The sequence below is a fragment of the Felis catus genome, chromosome F1 (genome assembly GCF_018350175.1).
Source record: "Felis catus isolate Fca126 chromosome F1, F.catus_Fca126_mat1.0, whole genome shotgun sequence".
NCBI classification, from domain to species: domain Eukaryota; kingdom Metazoa; phylum Chordata; class Mammalia; order Carnivora; family Felidae; genus Felis; species Felis catus.
Genome location: NC_058384.1, coordinates 14,174,972 through 14,195,013, shown reverse-complemented (window position 1 = coordinate 14,195,013; position 20,042 = coordinate 14,174,972). Strand labels below are relative to the sequence as shown.

General features: G+C 40.3%; 1 protein-coding gene across 16 annotated transcripts in view; it reads right to left on the bottom strand.

Annotated features, from left to right (window-relative positions):
- Window positions 1–20,042, bottom strand: part of DNM3 (dynamin 3) — a 569,293-nt gene that overhangs the window by 331,452 nt on the left and 217,799 nt on the right. For all 16 annotated transcript variants that reach the window (XM_045049388.1, XM_045049394.1, XM_045049389.1 and 13 more), the window contains exons 9-11: window positions 19,369–19,436; window positions 15,986–16,124; window positions 3,238–3,324 (exon numbers count right to left, since the gene is read on the bottom strand). In XM_045049388.1, the coding sequence (XP_044905323.1) occupies window positions 3,238–3,324; window positions 15,986–16,124; window positions 19,369–19,436 (294 nt within the window). The remainder of the gene's footprint in view (window positions 1–3,237; window positions 3,325–15,985; window positions 16,125–19,368; window positions 19,437–20,042) is intronic.

The following is a 20,042-nucleotide window of genomic DNA, read 5'->3' as shown; positions in this document are numbered from 1 at the left end:
TATGTTTAATATTGAAGAATTCCCCCCCCCCACAAGGCTTCCAGAGCAGAGGTCAGTAATAATTTCTTAAAAACTTTTAAAACCTGGGGCTCCTGGGTGGCTCAGTCAGTTTAGCAACTGACTTTGACTCAGGTCATGATCTCAACCGCTTGTGGGTTTGAGCCCTGCACTGGGCTCTGTGCTGACAGCTCAGAGCCTGGAGCCTGTTTTGGATTCTGTGTCTCTCTCTCTCTCTCTGCCCCTCTTCCACCTCCCTCCCTCTCTCTCTCTCTATAAGAATAAAAAAAAAATTAAAATTAAAAAAAATTTTTTAACTAAAACATAACTACAAGAACACCTCAAAGCATTTCTGGTACAAAGGCCTGGGAAAATGGGTCACTCTCTGGCCAGCTACTTTGGAAGCATCATACAACCCAAAGCAGCACGGAGTTCGGAACTCAAACCTGAGATCTATGCAAACTGCTACCTTCACATGTCCAAGAACATGAATGTTTTCACTGCACAGGTCGTACTATAGGTGCCAAGCACCAGCTTCTTCAAGTGGTTGGCTGATGAACTGTCAGACTAGGACACCTGAGATGGCCACTTAGTAGAGACACCTGCTCCATCCCTTATCTCCCACTTGGGGAATGAAGTGATCACTACATCAGAGTTGCAGGTGAAAGACAATTTCTCTTAAAATCAGAAAAACGCAATTCTTTCTCACAGACACTAGGTACCACAGCTCTGTAGGAAAAACAATGAAAACAACTAAAATTAATGAAGAACTCAGAACTCCATTTGGATGCTTAATTTCATCCTCATAAAATTCCTATGAGTTAACTACCATTATTATCTCACTTTAAGATGAGGAAACTGAAGTATACGATGTCAAGCACCTTATTATTTGCACAGAAAATAATGGCAGAGGTGGAATTCGGACTCAGGCAGTCTGAACCTGAAGCCCACAATCTTAACAACAGTGCTAAGTTTGATTACATTGTTTCAGTAAAGCAAAACTCTGAAACAGGAAACATGAAGCTAACAACTGCTTAGATAGGAAAACAAAGGTAATTAAGAGAATAATTGTACTGCTTCAATATTGTTTTTACATAGGATCCCTAAGAGTTCAGTAGGATAATATTATCCTTTGAATTTTATAAAATATGGACACTAAATTAAAATTGTTATCTTATTGACTTAAGGTCAGGAGTACAGTTGATACTAGAACTTCAGCTTTCTTGGTCCAACTGCAGCCATGACATTAGATGTGTGGGGGAACTTCTGGTGTCAGGATTTTATATCTGGCCCCAGGCTTGATTTCACTGGCTCATGAGTTAACATTGATTTGTTTATCTCCACTAAGTCAGAAAGCCTATTTTCTCCTCTTTTTGGCTACTGTAGCTATCCAAGGGTGTGGAAGCTGGAAAACAAGTGAAAACTATGAATAATGGTTAATTAACTTTCAAAGCACAACGATAAAAAGTAGTAGCAATGAATCCCACAGCTCAAGCTGATAGTCAAGTTTTACTGAGTCACAAATATCCCAACCTACTGGGCCTCCATCCCGTCTCTTCATTTTCTCCTTCCACCCTCCCCACCCCGCCCCACCCCACCCCACCCCTACACGCACCCTCTGTGGCAGTTTGCCTGTGTCTCTCTCCCTGTGGTTTCTCTCTCTCTTCTATTTTGCCTTCTCCTTTTTCCCTGGCTTTCCCTCTCCTCCTTTCCAAAATCTTGGAATTCTAAGAGGCACAAAATCTTGGAATTCTAACTTAGACTTCTGAGATGACATAGACCAACATCCCAAAGCTGTACATGAGAAAACAACAGTCCTGAGAAGTGATTTCCACAAGAACATGCTGTTATTTTGTAGAGAACACATGGCCTGAGTCCAGTGTCCTCTACATGCTGTCACAGCTGTGTCCTGGAATTGAAGAGCATTTGAAAACCTTCATGCTTCCCATTATAACATTTTTGTAAATAACTAAGAATAAAATCCACCTAAATTTAAGAAGCTTTTACTATTTACACACAGTCCTTAGCTTTTTCTAATGAATTACCTTCGCATAAAATAACCTTTTGAATTAAAAGAGCTAAATAGGATTAGAAGATAATTTTAAGGTCACTCCTTACAAGCCACTTATATTTAGTGAATATATATATATATATATATATATATATATATATATATATATATATGTATTTAATATATATATTAAACAAATAGAAATGTTTAAAAGAGCTGGTTTTTTTTTTCAATGTTTATTTATTTTTGAGAGAGAGAGAGACACACACACAGTGACAGCGGGAGAGGGGCAGAGAGAGAGAGACAGACAGAGGGAGACAGAATCGGAGGCAGGCTCCAGGCTCTGAGCTGTCAGCACAGAGCCCAACGTGGGGCTCGAACCTATGTCATGACCTGAGCCGAAGTCAGATGCTTAACTGACTGAGCCGCCCAGGTGCCCTAAAAGAACTGTTATTAAACATTTTTTTCTCTAATTATTTTTATGAAAATGAATGTAGATGAAGGTATACTGAAACTAGCACAGTTTAAACTTGTTGAAGAAGTGACAATGAGAATAATCTTTCTGGAAAGCAATCTGGCAATATGTATCAAAAAAAAATCTTAAAACCCTCTGTATATCTGTCAACCTAATTATTTCACAGGATTCTGAGATTAAATAATAAAGACATTCATCACAGAATTGCTTGGGATAGCAGCAATAAGACAAACAAACTGTTTAAACAGATACTTAAGTATCTAATCACAGGTTCCATGGATAAGTTGATGAATAGCTTTCTCCATTCACCTAGGGGGAAAAAACTGACATTTTTCATGACATTTTAGGAATTTATGAATATCCTGATACCCATCTGTCGGCCCATTAAAAGCTAAGAACCTCTGCTTAAAGAAAACATGTGGAATGTTTCTGGATTATTGGCTTTCAGAGTGGAGTGTATACATGCCAGGGGTGCACATGACAATCCATGGGGCACCGAGAGTAAAAGTAATTCCTATTACTGTTTTCTAAACTTCATCCTTCAAAGCTTTTACACTCGTTTATATTCTCAACATACACAAGATGTTAGTATAGCAACACATGTATAAAATTCATAAATAAGTAAAAATAAACATATGTGGTTGTGTTCTTTCTTGCCATTCAGAGAAAGGCCAACTGTTGGAGACCACCAGACAGCCTTGGAGAACTTCCACTTCTGACAAAGACCCTGCCCAACAAGGAAGCCTCCCCTCACCTGGTCCTTTGTCTTCCCTTCTCGCTCGCGAATATGGTTGGCAACAATCCTTTCTGTTTCCTCGCAGAGTCTGGGGAAGTTTGCCAGCTGTTAAGAGAAACATCTGAGTTAATACACAAAAAGTTATACTGCAAAAAAAGAAGCAAAGATATGTTATCTTATAGAAGGTACATATTGCAAATCTAGAAGCGAAAGTAAAATATCCTAAGGAAGAATGGCAGAGTGACAGAAAGGGCTCCACAAACAATCAAAATAACTACATTATCTGATAGGAAACACTTCAAAACCAGTAGAGAAATTCCCTGCAAAAACAAAAACAGAAATCCAAATACCATCTAGTACTATGCTCTACAGAGTTGGCACTTAATAAAGTTCAAAGATAAAGAAGATAGAAATGAGGATGAAAAAGAGAACAATGACTCACATTTAGAGAGTACTTACCATGTTCTAGGCTGTGTGCTTAACACCTCATAAGTTATCTCATTCAAAATCCACAACAATCATAAAAGATAGATTTTATTATTAATTCCATTATATAGAGGATGAAAATGAAGCATAGAGAAGTTAAGCAACTTGCCCAAGAGTAAACAGCTCAGAACTGGTGGGCCTAGAATTCCAACCCAAGCCCTTGGGACTCCAGAGCCCATTGTCCTGTCCACTACTCTTTGAGAATGATTTATTCCATGAACCACAGAGGTCAATTTTTTTAAGTTTTAATTTATTTATCCTGAGAGAGAGAGAGAGAGAGTACACATGTGCATGTGCACTTGAGTGGGAAGGGGCAGAGAGAGAGGGAGAGAGAGAATCCCAAGCAGGCTGCACGCTTTCAGAGAAGAGTCCGATGACAGGGGGTTTGATCTCACCAACTGTGAGATCATGACCTGAGCTGAAATCAAGAGTTGGACACTCAACTGATTGAGTCACCAGGCACCCTGACATAATTTTTTTTAATTCTTCCCTAACAGATATGTTTGCATGTACATACTTTTTGGCAAAACTATAGAAATAATACATTTCAATCACTTATCCCATCTAAATTATGCAGGTAATTGTCAAAAATTTAATTTGCAAAAAGGAATGAATCATAGTTGTTTTCAATGTAAGAAAGAAGAAGAATGGGATTCTACGAGAATATTCAAGGAGGCCTAATCCAGAAGGACTTGGGTAAAGTTGTGTAGAACAGTTGTGGGGGAAATGAAGCTTCCCACGCCCCAGAACAGTGTGAAGGCAATGCGGGACAGGGACAATGAATGGTAAAAGAAGTAAAGAAAGATCAGAGCAGAGAGTGAGGAGGATGGTCTTATGGTGAAAGTAGAAAGGTAAACAGAGGTCAGATCAGAAGGATCCTTGCAGACCTGCAATGAATTTTGTCTCCTGAAGCAATTCAGATGAGAAATGCTGGTGACGTGTACTGGGATAGCAGAAATAGAATGGAGAAAAGTGTGCAAATTCATGGCTTATGACAGGCAAATGCTAATTCAATGATCATTTAAAGCACCTGAAAATAATAATAATATCCCACAAAATAGGCAAAGGACATGATTTTATTAAAAAAGAAATTTAATGATCAGTAGCAAAAGAAAAATATTAAACTGCATAAATGATCCAAGTAATGCAAAGAAAGATAATAACTCTCATGTTGTCAAATGGTTCTAATTATTTTTATGAGACTTAATCTAGATGAAGGTATACTGAAACTAGCAGTTTGAACTTGCTGAAAAAGCGACAATGAGAATAATCTTTCTGGAAAGCAATTTGGCAATATGTATCAAAAAAAATCTTAAAACCCTCTGTTTACCTGTCAACCTAATTATTTCACAGGATTCTGAGATAAAATAATAAGGACATCCATCACAGCATTGCTTGGGATAGCAACAATAAGATAAACAAATAAAACTATTTAAACCACCTAAATATGTAATGATATTAAATAAGTTAAGGTAGATCCACTAATGGGATATAATTACCTGTTCAAATAATATCCATTACCTAATTTTTTCATTCTATCTAATTTCTAAATAATATCTAAAAACATGGTAAAGTGTTTATGACCGGAAGTGAAGAAAATCAGACCACATATATATAAATGTGATTACACATAAGCATACACACATATACACGTAGTCATAGGCCACCATATACCCTTGATATCCTTCAAGGATACAATCCAAGATCTTACAAATCTCAAAATTCTTGGGTAATATTGTAGCACCTAACATGTCTCCTAATTTTTAAGCAGTTGGAACTAAACCTCCCTGAAATATAGCTGCCCCATGGTCAAACAAGGTCACTGTACACAGCAACTTTATAGTATGCATGATGCACATTAGTGTCTTAGCTGAACAACAAACTGTAATTCTTCATGGAACCATCATAATCACAAATCATACATAAATATTCAACCTCTAAGGCTGCAAGTCTACTGTCCACACACAGAAAAAGGTCTATAGAAATACTACAAAATGTTAATAGAAATAATCTCTTGGAATCATGGGTTATGCATAATTTCCATTTTTTTCTATCTACATCTCTACCTTCTCCAAATTTTTTTACAGTGACCATAGAGCATAGCATCATAATAAAAGCATAGAGACCTGGCTGCCTCGTTACTTTCAAAATTCACAGCCCAGTGTCTCTTCAGGAGATCACCAAACCATTACTCCCTTTTTGAAATCCTTAGCTGAATCCTGAGATGTATGGCTCATTTGGGGGATTATTTCATGAATAATTGAAGGCACAAATGAAACTTCCACTTCAAGTTTTGGAGACATTCCCCAGGAAAAATCTATTATCCCAGCAGCCCTTTTATACTCTGAGAATATTGTAAGTTATTTTTTGTGAATCCTGTAAAAAGTTTTAAGCAGAGAAGAGATAACTGATCAACACCAGTCGTTCTTCTTCACTAGTGCAAACCCGGGTGGTATATGTGACAGTCACCACTAGCCTGTCCTAGGCCACCAGAGCAACTGTTTCTCCTCTGCACTCAGAGCATCCCAAGCTAACAGCACACCTTTGCTTTTTGACAACAGCTGCACAAATATAGAATTGTCCTCCTGCAGAAAAGCGACAAGACAAGGAATAGTGGTCTACTGAGAAGGAAAGTCAAGCCTCTAACAGCATTTAGAAAATGGATGACAGCAGAAGGTTATTTTTAAAACACCAAGGAATGGCACTATAAATATTTTTTTTCAGAAACAAAATACTTGATAGCTGAAGGTTCCCAAGCTAGTATGCAGCCATCATTAAAGTCTTGAGAAAGGCCAAAATGACAAGAGTACTCCAAGAAGCAGAAACATCTAAGAACCCTCCCAACTACTGGCCTTGTGGGGAGGATTGATTTTTTATGTGTGTGTATCTCCTGATCTTTCCAAACTTACTACCCATGGGCTTAACTTCACCAGGAAAGGAGCCCACCAGAGCCATAATTTGGTACCTACAACTGAGACAACTGGAAGTAAATGAGCCTAATTTCTAAGTGGAAGAAAAGAGAAAGAGAACACACTGTAAGAACCGCCCCCATGGAGGCAAAGGAGGAGAAATATTGAAGGAGACACTAAGCAGTGCAGGACCTAGACATGGCTGGAAGGCAGTAATGAAGCTGGTATGGTTTCTATCTAGCTGGTTGATCTGGAAAGACTGTAGGAGTATAAAAATCAAAATGTTGGCTTGAATTGCTGGCTCTCAAATATAATACTCCAGTCCCAATTCTTCTCATAATATATAGAGGAAGAAGTTAAAAAAAAAAAAAAGTCCCACTCATATTCTGAATCATTTCTGATTTCTGATCAGGCTTTCTGCCACTCATTTCATTAGCTCATTCAATGGCAGTTCCTGCTCAGTTTGCATAACTCTTTTCTTTGTTTTAAAAAATACTTCACTCTGATTGCCCAGTTCAGTTCCTCACCTCTCTTCTAGGTCTCTTATTTAAGGCACAATGTTTCCTCAACCATATTAACCATTATAATTTCCTATCTCTTTTGCTCTGAATGCCAAATTGAAAGCTTGCATTTATAAGACTATATTTACTTTGTCAAATCATCAAAGTTGTAATTATGTATGCCAAAATAATATTGGTTTAGAGGATACCATTTTTATGCATTTACTCCCCTATTAACTACTTAAATATTCTAGAAATTGATTAATACAGAATCAAGGAATTAAAGCTTTGCTATTGATTATATTAATTTTATATTCCTGAATTTATTTCACATCAGTCATTCATTTAACAAAGATTCATTGGGCAACTGCCATAAGCCAGCTTGACACTCAGTTTTTGTCAAACTACCTGATGTTAAAAACAGTTGAGTGGCAGGTTGACTATAAAGATATATTGTCACACCAGAGAGAAATATTTTATAAAAATCAAGAGAAAACACATGAAAAATAAATGGCTAAACCTGCTCAGAGAAGACCTCAGAGGATCTGATGCTTAAAATCAAAACAATGAAACTTCCAGACAGAGCAGGACATTAATCAAATGACAAATTATTTCTGAACAGCTTACTGTTTTGTTATTTTTAAATGTTTATTTATTTTTGAGAGAGAGAGAGAAAGAGACAGAGTTTGAACAGGGGAGGGGCAGACAGAGAGGGAGACATAGAATCTGAAGCAGGCTCCAGGCTCCGAGCTGTCAGCACAGAGCTCAACGTGGGGCTCAAACCCACACACTGCGAGATCGTGACCTGAGCCGACGTTGGACACTCAACCCACTGAGTCACCCAGGTGCCCCTAAACAGCTTATTGTTAAAATTACACTGAATAATCTTAAGTAATAAGGAATATCCAATGTGGAAACAATGCAGTATATATGAAGTAATTCTGAGAGAAAATTTTAGTTATGGTCTGAGAGAAAATAGCATCATATATTTTTTAATACAAAACATGTTTTAATAAAATTCAATATTTTAAGTGTTACTTATGGCAGCATTTAATTATTTTGGTGGCATTTCAATATAAAATTTGCTTTTAAGCATGGACCACATTTTTCCCCTAAAGGAAAAAATATTACTTGAATGGCCTTTCTATGCAATAAAAGTTACACACTTATAAAATTTACTAACAATTGATTAATCAGACCATGAGAGCCATGCTATTAGGTTTCTCTTGGAACAGACACAGGATGAGGCAAGATTTCTACACCGTCAAGAGTAACTAGTTTGCTGCCTTAAGCAAAGACTCAGGTTATTAGGTAACCATCTGTTCATAGTTCCATACCAAACACAAACGGAGAAAATAAACTAAAGACCAGATCAATTTTTTTTTAATGCACATGACTTGAGTTGATTGGTTTGGCTAACCTAAAGGTATGGACTCTGTTTTGATACAAAAGCTATAAACCTTCCAATGTTGGCCACTGAGTAACAGTAATGATTTTACTGCTTATGAAAGCATATAATACTTTTATTCCATTTCTGTGAATTAAAACCTGCCCCCAAGTCCCTAGAAATCCTTTGTTTATAGCATAACACTGGATTCATTCAGGAAAGGAGAAAATATTTATTATTATGAAATAAGACATTTATTATGACAAAAGGTAAAACAGAAGCAGTAACATCTGCAAAGGTGAGAAACAATTCTAGTACAGAGGTCAAGAGATTGCACAAGTGTAAATGGGAAAATTTTTTTTTTAATCAAGTGTTCTGTATTTTAGAAGTGGCACATGGGAAGTCTTAGAAGACCTAAGTAAATTGTTAGAAGTGGAAGGGAGCCAGGTCCCATTGAGGTGGCCTTGGGTAAAGTGGTCAGAGAAAAAGAAATGCTGCTGGCCCTCCTTCTCCAAGTGGGCAAATCCCAAATCTCTACACCTCAGATACTTTCTACAACTGGTGCATATGTGATAGAAGAATATGTAAGTTATACTGGTATGTTCTCACCATAACATTTCATCTAAGCAGAGAAATGAGAACTTCAATGTTAGCAAATGCTGAAGAATAAAAACAAAAGTCCAACCTTGAGTGAAATAAGGCTGAAAGATAATCAGAAGAGAGAGCCTCACGAAGTAATTCAGAGCACACCCAAACAGGAGCCCAGGGTGGGGCTGACACTGTCCCCAAACAACACCTGAAGATAATAATCAGATTTCCTTTCTTTCCAAGTTTATCTCTGGTAGACGTATTAATGAACAGCTTAAAAAGAAAAATCAGGGTGCCTGGGTGGCTCACTCACTTGAGCATCTGACTCTTGATTTCGGCTCAGGTCACGATCCCGGGTCATGGGATCGAGCCCCAGGTCACGCTCTGTGCTGAACATGGAGCCCACTTAAGATTCTCTCTCTCTCCCCCTCTGCCTTTCTCCCCCACTCATGCTCTTTCTCTCTCTCTCTAAAGTAAAAAGAAAAGAGAAAAACAGAAAAATCAAGGGGAAAAGCAGAAGCCAGGGCAAATTATAAATTAAGAATTAATTATAAAGATCATAAATTCTTTAGTGAATTATGAGATGAAAAGGTGAAATTCCTGGAATATTATTCAGCCATTAAAAAGAGGGAAATCCTATCATTTGTGACAAGTTAGATGGACCTTGAGGGCAGGGGCTAAGCAAAATAAGTCATACAGAATCTGCATGATCACACTCATGGAATCTTGTAGAATCTAAAAAGCAATAATAACAACAACCAAGCTCATAGATACTGAGAACAGATTGGTGGTTGCCAGGAGCAAGGAGCGGGCAAAATGGGTGACAGTGTTCAAAAGGTACAAACTTATCGTTAAAAAATAAATAAATCCTGGGGATGTAATGTACAGCATGGTGACTATAGTTAATAATACTGTATGCATATTCGCAAATTGCTAAGAGAATAGATCTTTAAAGTTCTCATCACAAGAAAAAACTTTTTAATACTATGTGTGGTGATGGCTGTTGACTAGACCCAATGTGGTGATCATTTCACAGTGTATACAATATTGAATCATTATGTTATATACTGGGAACTAACAAAATATGTCCATTATGCCTCAATAAAATAGGTGGGGGTGGGGTTAAAAACAAGTAACAATAACAAAAAGGTGAAATTCCTATTCTTTAAAAGCCAAGTCCCAGGCCTGAATTCTCTACAATACCCAATGAGAGGTTCAAACTTTAATAATCAGCCTGATTTGAAACATGAGTTATGTGAGGCATCTATTATATGCAGAACATAGCAGTTTGTTAGACTGACAGCCAACTAGCAGAGAAGGTGAAAAGTGAGTCTTTTTGTTCATAGAAAACCACAGCAGATCTATCCAGACCTAAAAGAGCCCTATCTGAGCATGATGCTTTGCAGCTATCCTCCTTCAACCTATAGACTTTCATGGAAGGTAATCAAGTGGCTACTTCAGTCAAACTCATCATTATCTGCCACATCAATAAGACATGATTCACTTATTCTTTCAATTATTCATTCAATAATTATTATTGAAAACCTGGCTGTTTTAAGATTGTGAATAGAGTGCTGAATAAACCAAATCCCTACTCCCATGGAGCTTATATTCTCAAAGTCCCTTTACTGTCCAACAACAAGAAAAACAAAAGATATACATAGTATAATTCACGTGGTCATACGTGCCACAAAGAAAAATGAAGTTTGGTATGTAGATGAAGACTTACATGTATGTGTGTGTATGTCTCTGTTTTGAAGGAAGGCATGTACAACTGTAGATAGGAGAATCTGAGAAAGACTGATTAAATGGCATTTGAGGAGAGACTTGAAAGGAAGCCGGGGGTGATCTGCACAAGTATCTTGAGGCAGAGCATTTCCAACACTGAAAATGAGAAGTACAAAGGCCCTGCCATCATATCCCCTTGACATGTTGAAGAAACGAGGAGACCAGTGTAGCTGGAATGGACCAAGGGAGGGGAAAGTGAGGAGCTTAGAGGTGAAAAGGAGTAAGATCATGTAGGCCTTGAAAGCCATGCTAAGGACTTTAGATTCACCTGATTAGTTATGTGTACTCAAAGCAAGATATTGAGTCACCTAACATGCCACAAAATTCAGCATTTCTTCTAATAGCACTTTTTAATGAAAAAATTTTCCTTATATTTCTAACAGCCAACTAATGCATCTTTTCTATTTCCTTGCAAAGCTTTTCTTTTTTTTTTTTTTTTTCCTTTTTCTGAACAGGGTAAAAAAAAAAAATCAATTAATTGGTATGATGGCAATCCAAGAATGTGGTTTCCCAAGAGGCCAATAAATGGCAGTTGCTAAACTGTGGTTAAAAAAACAAGATGTTCCTCTCAGTGCTTCCTGAAAGAAACTCAGGACCCTGCAATGGTGCACTGGAGAATTGGGGGTAAAGAAAAGCAGCTGAGAGCTGATACCCACAAGAAAAATTCTGAAATTGACACGTCTCTGGAGTGAAGCCAAACACTCATAAAGCTCTAATGTTCTTGTCTTGTCCTCCAGTGGCCCAGAGACAACAGTGAGAAAATACACGAGAAGACTGCATTTCCCCAGGTTAGAAGTCTAGCTTTGTGTTTTGTTACTTGAACACACATAAATCCCATGTTTTCCACTGATGTTTATTTATGTGGCTTAAGAAAAAAATTAAGTATTTTACACATAAGACATTCAACATGAGAAACGTTGTAAATGAAAACACTGTTTTAAGAATACATGTGAATATATACATTCACAATACAGCTAGAGTAACTATGCCTTTCAGATGGCCTGGAGAAGTCTTGCTTTACTCCTACTATTCCAGTGAAAGTATTAATAGCTCCCCCTTTCAATCTCAAAAGAGTCCTATGTTGGATGATAAATAATATAATCACATTATCTATGGCTCATATTCAAAGGGGTCAAGTAATAAAGCCAGGTATCCTCAACTTTAATCAAGATTATTTTGCTTGTAAAAGAACTTGAAAGTAGACATAACAAGGGCAAAAGTCAAGAACATCAAAATGAGAAATAAGGAAAAGAAAACCTGCTCAAATTTTATCATTTAAAAAGGAATGACTAGGGGGGCCTGGGTGGCTCAGTTGGTGGCTGAAGTCGGATGACTTCAGCTCAGGTCATGATCTCGTGGTTTGTGGGTTCGCACCCCGTGTCAGGTTCTGTGCTGATAGCTCAGAGCCTGGAGACTGCCTCAGATTCTGTGTCTCCCTCTCCCTTTGTCCCTCCCCTGCTTGTGTGCGCACGCGCGCGCGCTCTCTCTCTCTCTCTCTCAATCTCAAAAATAAATAAACACAAAAAGTTTAAAAAAAATAAAAATAGAAGTCATAACCAAAATATTCTTTTAAAGTACAGATTTCTTTAGCATCAGGATAACTTTAGAATATCTAAAATTTTTTGTAAGTTTATTTATTTGTTTTGAGAGAGTGCACATGTGCAATTGGGAGAGGGGCAGAGAGAGAGAGAGAAAGAAAATCCCAAGCAGGCTCCACAGTGTCAGTGCAGAGCCCAATGCAAGGGCTTGATCTCATGACCATGAGATCATGACCTGAGCCAAAATCAACTTGCTTACTGACTGAGCCACCCAGGTGCCCCTAGAATATCTCAATTCTTAATTTATAAAGTATTTATAGAGTGTCTCTTCTGTAGGGTTAGTCATTATGTTAGATACCAAGAATAAGAAGATAAGACATAGCTCTTTTTTATTATTATTTTTTTACATTTATTTATTTTGAGAGAGAGAGAGAGCGGGGGAGGGGGAGGGGGAGCGGGAGAGAGAGCGGGGGAGGGGGAGGGGGAGCGGGAGAGAGAGCGGGGGAGGGGGAGGGGGAGCGGGAGAGAGAGCGGGGGAGGGGGAGGGGGAGCGGGAGAGAGAGCGGGGGAGGGGGAGGGGGAGCGGGAGAGAGAGCGGGGGAGGGGGAGGGGGAGCGGGAGAGAGAGCGGGGGAGGGGGAGGGGGAGCGGGAGAGAGAGCGGGGGAGGGGGAGGGGGAGCGGGAGAGGGAGCGGGGGAGGGGAGGGGGGAGCGGGAGAGGGAGCGGGGGAGGGGGAGGGGGAGCGGGAGAGGGAGCGGGGGGAGGGGGAGGGGGAGCGGGAGAGGGAGCGGGGGAGGGGGAGGGGGAGCGGGAGAGAGAGCGGGGGAGGGGGAGGGGGAGCGGGGGCGGGGGGGAGCGGGGGAGGGGGAGGGGGAGCGGGGGCGGGGGGAGCGGGGGAGGGGGAGGGGGAGCGGGGGCGGGGGGAGCGGGGGAGGGGGAGGGGGAGCGGGGGCGGGGGGAGCGGGGGAGGGGGAGGGGGAGCGGGGGCGGGGGGAGCGGGGGAGGGGGAGGGGGAGCGGGGGCGGGGGGAGCGGGGGAGGGGGAGGGGGAGCGGGGGCGGGGGGGAGCGGGGGAGCGGGGGCGGGGGGAGCGGGGGCGGGGGGAGCGGGGGAGCGGGGGCGGGGGGAGCGGGGGAGCGGGGGCGGGGGGAGCGGGAGCGGGGGGAGCGGGAGCGGGGGGAGCGGGAGCGGGGGAGCGGGAGCGGGGGGAGCGGGAGCGGGGGAGCGGGAGCGGGGGAGCGGGAGCGGGGGAGCGGGAGCGGGGGAGCGGGAGCGGGGGAGCGGGAGCGGGAGCGGGGGAGCGGGAGCGGAGCGGGAGCGGGAGCGGGGGAGCGAGCGGGGGAGCGAGCGGGGGAGCGAGCGGGGGAGCGGGAGAATGACTATCCCAAGCAGGCTCCACATCAGTGGTGTTGAGTCCTACATGGGGCTTCAACTCAGGAACCATGAGATCATGACCTGAGCTGAAACCAAGAGTTGCACACCTAACCAACTGAGCCACCCAGGCACCGACATAGCTCTTTTTTAAAAGGAGTTTAGAACCAACAGGAGGAGATTATAGGTTATTTAGGTTATTTACCCAAACAAATAAATTATAAACAGCTACAATCCCATATCATAAATGCTCTGATAAAAGTAAACATAGGGTGTCAAGTGAAGCACTGAAAAGGGAGCAAGGATGGAGATCAGGGGAGGATTCACAGAGGCCGTACAAGATTTTTTTTAGGAAAATGATGATGATTGAGCTGGATCATAAAAAATAAGAGGGGATGGAAGGTGAAGACAAGAGGAAAAGGAGACATTCAAAACAAAGGGAATCACATGTGCAAATGGTAAAGGCATGAAAAATCTGTGAAAATGGTGCAAATCACTTAGAATGGCAGAAGCAAGCACAAAGTGACAACGGATATAGCTAAAGAAGGATTCAGAGATCAGATGTGAAACTAAAAACAACCATAAATGATTTGAGCTTTATTCTCAAGATATAAGGAGCCATTGCATAATTTTGAGGGAATGGGCAAAATAGATGCATTTTAGAAGGGCTACTTTCACAGCAGTGGGGAGGATGAATTTGATGGAGCCCAGACTGGAGGTGGAAAAACCAGTTAGGAGTCCTCTGGAGTAATTTAGTTTAAAAAATATCTGCGGGGACATAAGTAAGAAGAGTGTAATGGCAGCAGACCGTGGAGTAGATGGTTTCAGTAAAGAGGCTTGAGCTGAAGCTATAGATTTGAGGATCAACATTTTAAGTGGTAGGTGAGCTATGGGAGATATGATCTGGCAAGGAGAAAGGACAGTGCAAAGAGAAGAAAGCCAGGAGCAAGCTCTGTGTGACTCTAGTGTTCAGAGGCAGGAAAAGTGGATAAACTCCTGAAGGAGATGGAGGAGGGATCATGAGAAAGATGAAGAGAACCCATGAGAATAGGGTGTCAGCTTCAAAAAGAGGGTAGAATACAGCACCAGGAATGAGTATGCGTTACATCTGGCAATCAGGCTTCTGGTTGATCTTTGCCATAATTACTCAATAGAGTGGTGGCATGGAAGCCACATTTTAGAGGGTTATGGATTAACCGGAGATAAGAAAATAAAGATAGCAAGCATAGACTACTTTTTTCCCCAAGAAGGCTGGACATGAAGAAAAGGAGAATAAGGTAGTAAAGGTAGTAAATAGGCTTTGTTATTGTTGTTACTACTTTTAACAGTAAAAGATTATTGAAAGATTGTTTTTAATGTGATGCAGAAAGTCATGAAATAGAAGAAATCCAGCACAATTCCTCCACGTTCCTCAGTGAGGAGTCCCCTGGCGAAGAGTGTCTCCCTCACCATTCTACATCATAGATTCAATAAATATCACAAGGTAGAGAATATTAGATGCTACTAAAATGGCCATTTATAGATTAGCCACCATTTACTGAGCACTTGCTATGGTTAATCAATGTGCAAAGTGCCCCATGGGTTTGAGGCATCATCTTGTTTAATTCTCATGGAAGTGGTAGTATTATCACTCTCATTTCACAAATAAATTAACAAGACTATAAGGGATTAAGTATGATACTCAAGGTCACATAGAAAGTAAATAGCAGAGCCAGGATCTGAATCTAGGCACCTGGACTTCAGAGCCTGAGGTCTTAACTACTACACCACATTGCTGCTTCCCAGAATGTCCAGGTTCAAGTGGTATTCATTTACAATTTAGAAGAATTTTTTCATTGATATACACAATGTCAATAATTCCCTTCTCTGGCATTATCCCCATCTACACACGGTAAGAAAAATTAGAGCATTCACCTAATTATTCTAAAGTGATGTTTACCTGTTTAAGACAACGAGGAAAAAAATAGCTGACTTAAATATACTCTTCCTGGCTTCGGCAAACCTATCGGACATGGGTGATAGAAGACAATATCTCTGCCAATCAATCATGAAATCAATTCCCACTCAGTACTTTTCACATTCCTTCCTCTTGGACAAACACAACGAAGTGAGGGTCAGGAAAAGAGAGGCACGTAGCAGGATAGGAAAGATGGGTAAACCAAATAGTTACTTGTTGGAAAGTTAAATAATTCAAACTTACTTTTTTGGTACACTTCTTGACGGTATTGATTAATTCTTGTATTACCAGATCTACACTCTTCAATGACGGTCCTTTAAGCTTTACAATTTGTTTTTTGACTATTGCTTCAAATGCCATGTCTGGAGTAAACAACCCCGTCCTGAATGTAAGGAATAAAGCAGCATATTAGATTTTTTAAATTGAGTAATATCCAGTCAGTACTTTTTTGAAAAAGGTTTCAATTGGCATGCCACCTAAAGCAAGCATGTAATGCCCAAGGTTGAAAGTTACATAGTGATTTATTCTATAGACAGTATCATTTGTAATAACATTTTCAATACTACAATTCCTTAATAAATCCCAATCTATAGATGACTAGCATTACCTAAAAACAGTTTCCAAAATGTTTTCATGGACTCTAATAATAACGACTTCTAACTAACACTTGACTGTAATTTGTCTCATCTCAGTTTCACAGCAATAAAAAGCACTGCTACAATAAAAATGGTCCTAAATTTACATTTCTATTCCTAAAGTATTCCAAAAGCAACCCTCTCTTGCCCTTCAGAGAGCAGAAAATAATCCTCACTTTGTGAACGCTGAAATGGTAGCGTTCCTGACTATGCAATCTATTCTTCCTAGGAGAGCTGTATTATAGTGAGCTCAGTGGTTCCCAGTCTGAGGTCCTGGGGTGCTAGAGGAAAAGGAAGACAGTTAAGTGGAACTAACTTTGGGACACAGAATGCCTAAATCATGAATTTACAAAAATAACAAATGATAACCAAAATAGCAAGTATCTTTTCACTTAGCTGGAATTAATTCAAATTGGTGTCCTAACAATGCTTTTGTCATGCTCTTCTCACTTCTTCTTTGATTAACTTCTCCTTGACCACTCAGTTCTGTGGTACCTCTTTTGGGAAATTTAACACTTCCCCTTACAGCAGCTTTATACTGCCCCTCCTAACCATTTACTTAGCACCCTATGTTCGCCTCTATTTCTAACTATAGTGATCATATTATACAGTAATTTGAAATCTCTCCACGTTGGACATAGAATAAAATCCACACCGTTTGGTCTAATATTAAACATTTCCCCCGTCTGACCCTGATTTTCCATTGCAGTTATTTGCCTCCACCCTTTCATGCACCCTACGTTCCAGCCAAACCCAACCATTTGCCTTTCCACAAACATATTCATACCAACGTTTCCTGTCTTTGCCTTCGTCCGTGATGTTCATTTCACCCTCCCCACAATTTCAGCCTGTCCCGAATCCCACCTGTGCTTCAAAGCCCAGATCAAAAGCAACCACTTCCTACAGCTTGCCTTCTCCAGTCCTGCCACTGACAAGGCCTTCCTTCTCTGAACCCCAGCATCCCATTTGGCACTGCAGTGGTCTGAGCACACACAGTCCCATTACTACACGGGTAGGCAGGGCATTAATGCATTTATCTTTGTTTGCCCCACAAGGGCTGTCTTCTTCCCTTGCTCGCCATCGGCACACGGCGCTTGCAGAACAAAGAAGGACCCACAGGTCTGCAGTGGACAAAGATGGCTTCTATTCAAATGTCTAACAGAATCAACTGGAAACAAAACTTGTCAAATGAAGTATATTTAAGAGGCTAAATAATCATGCCATCGGTGTGTCTTATTCTCAGGACACTGTGTACTTCTTATCCTATAGGCAAATTAACTCCAGAATAATAACAATCTCTCCTTTTGGTATGTAAGTAAATCAGAAATTTTCAAAACGGAATTACTGAGCTTTTGCAGTTACATTCAACAGAAATGTATGTGGTAAGGATTTTGGGGATTTTTGTTTTGTTTTATTTATTTTGAGAGAGACAGAGCACATGCGTGCACACAGGGGAGGGGAAGAGAGAGACAGATAGACAGACACTGTCCCAAGTGGGCTCCACGCTGAAAGCACAGAGCCCAACATAGGGCTCAGTCTCACTACCGTGAGATCATGGATGACCTGAGCCGAAATCAAGAGCTGGACACTTAACCAACCGAGCCACCCAGGTGCCCCTGGTAAGGAGTTTTAAAAGCCAAGTAAAAGTACTATGTCTTACTTTTACAGTAAAGTAAGTATAAAAATACTTCATGACCCAAAACATGTGATTTGGTTTCACTGCACCTAGCAGATTGACATTTTCGGATACCAGCTCTGCCCAGCTCAAGAGTAAGACATAGTTTCCATACCAAATGCATTCTAGATTTGAGTGAGACAGAATAGAGTTAATAGGGAACTTAGAAATCCTGTTGATAGTAACAGAAAAATACTGGATTTGGTTATAGAATGTTTTCTCCCTTTTATTTTGTGAATGCATATTTACCTATCCTATTTGCAACTTTTAGAGCAGATGTCTGAATTTTAAAATGATAAATAATTCAAATGTCATAACTCCTTTTACATGTACACTCAGCGTCAAGCTTTGCCCTCTCAGGCTCTGTTCCCAAAATAGTCTCAACTCAACCCTGTGGCAGAAGCTGAGATACAGCTGCCAACAGACAGGGGACACCTGCTTCACAGGAGATAATCTATGAAGTAGGCATCCTAAGTTCAATACCCTAAATTCAGGACACTTACTATATGTGCCATTAAATTTTGTTTAGCCTTCTGTACATGAACTCAAGAAATGTGTGTTTTGAGTTTCTTTAAAGAAACTAAATGAGAATAATCCCGTTGCATACAAGGGAAACTTCCACACAAGGTACAAGCTCTACTCCCAGCCTCAGATCCCACCATGCTCCTGTCTACATCCCTGACTCCAGTCAAAAAGCAGGCCCTCTGCTCCATAACTCCACACTGTGCTTTACCACCTCTATGCCTCTGTTCACAATACTCCTCCCACTTTCAGTACTTTCTTTAATCCTCCTGCCTCGACAATCTCCATACTCTCAGGTTTTACACACACGCACGTGTAAACACACAGCACACCGTTGCCTGTTGAAATCATTCTTGTTCTCTAAACAGGCAAGGTTGCACTCAAAAGTCGCCACTCTTCATTAATCTTTCCCAATCTTACTCTACAGCTCCAGCCGAAATGTATCTGTCCTGTCTCTGTGTACGTAACGATTACTTCTGAGCATGTCAGGCCTCCTTCCCCAACATGCCAGGCTCTGGAGAACAAGATCTTGCTCGTTGGTAAAATCCCTGTGCAGAGCACAATGCTGTGAGTGCAGAAAGCGTTTCTGCTTTTTTAACTGAAAAGTCTTCTTTTGTGAGTAGGACAATACAGGAAATTAGCACGAAACTCAAACTAGAGGGTCTTATTTCTTACTCCCACCTCTGTATTCTACTCTGCTCAGATGATGAAAAGCCTACTTCACTAGCCATTTATAAACATTAATTTTCTCTTAGTAGCTTGAACTGAAGACAAGGGAAATGTGAATTACTTGCCTGATACCATGTATGTTTTTGATTGCATAGCTTATTTCTCTTCGTAATTCTTTCTCATTGAACTCCATCTGCAGAAGCAAAATGAGCCACAGTTAAAACACTTAATTCCTTTGAATAATAATATTGTTGAATATTAAAATATGAGGATAACTTGAATTAGTTATTAATAAATGTATACTATGTCTTTCCTAACCTAAACCCAGATGGTCAAAACATCTGTTTATATAATGTTCAAGGCAACGTAGAACATTGGAGATTTCTGAGAGTTTTAGTGCAGTGGAATTTAACTCTCTTATAGATAGGAGTACTATGCATAAAAGATGCCTTCTGCACATAAATCTGGCCATTCATTTGAAATATACAATACTTCATTCTTTTGCTGAATGTAGTAAATGTATTCACAGACAAATGCATAAATAAGTGTCACCTGACATGCAACAGCAGTCCAGCTGTGCTGAGATTAACAATGGCTGTCTTTTCTCCCCGGCCATTTTAACCACCTGCATTCAAGGCCTCTTTACAAGAGGAAATTAATAATATTTTACCAATCCAATGCAGGACAGATTGCTGCATAAAAATTTCCCAGAAGCTTTAGGTACTTTAAATTTACTTGGAATTAGGATCAAAGTGTCATGGAGCTTAGACCTAAAAGGGATATCAGAGCACATTTGGTT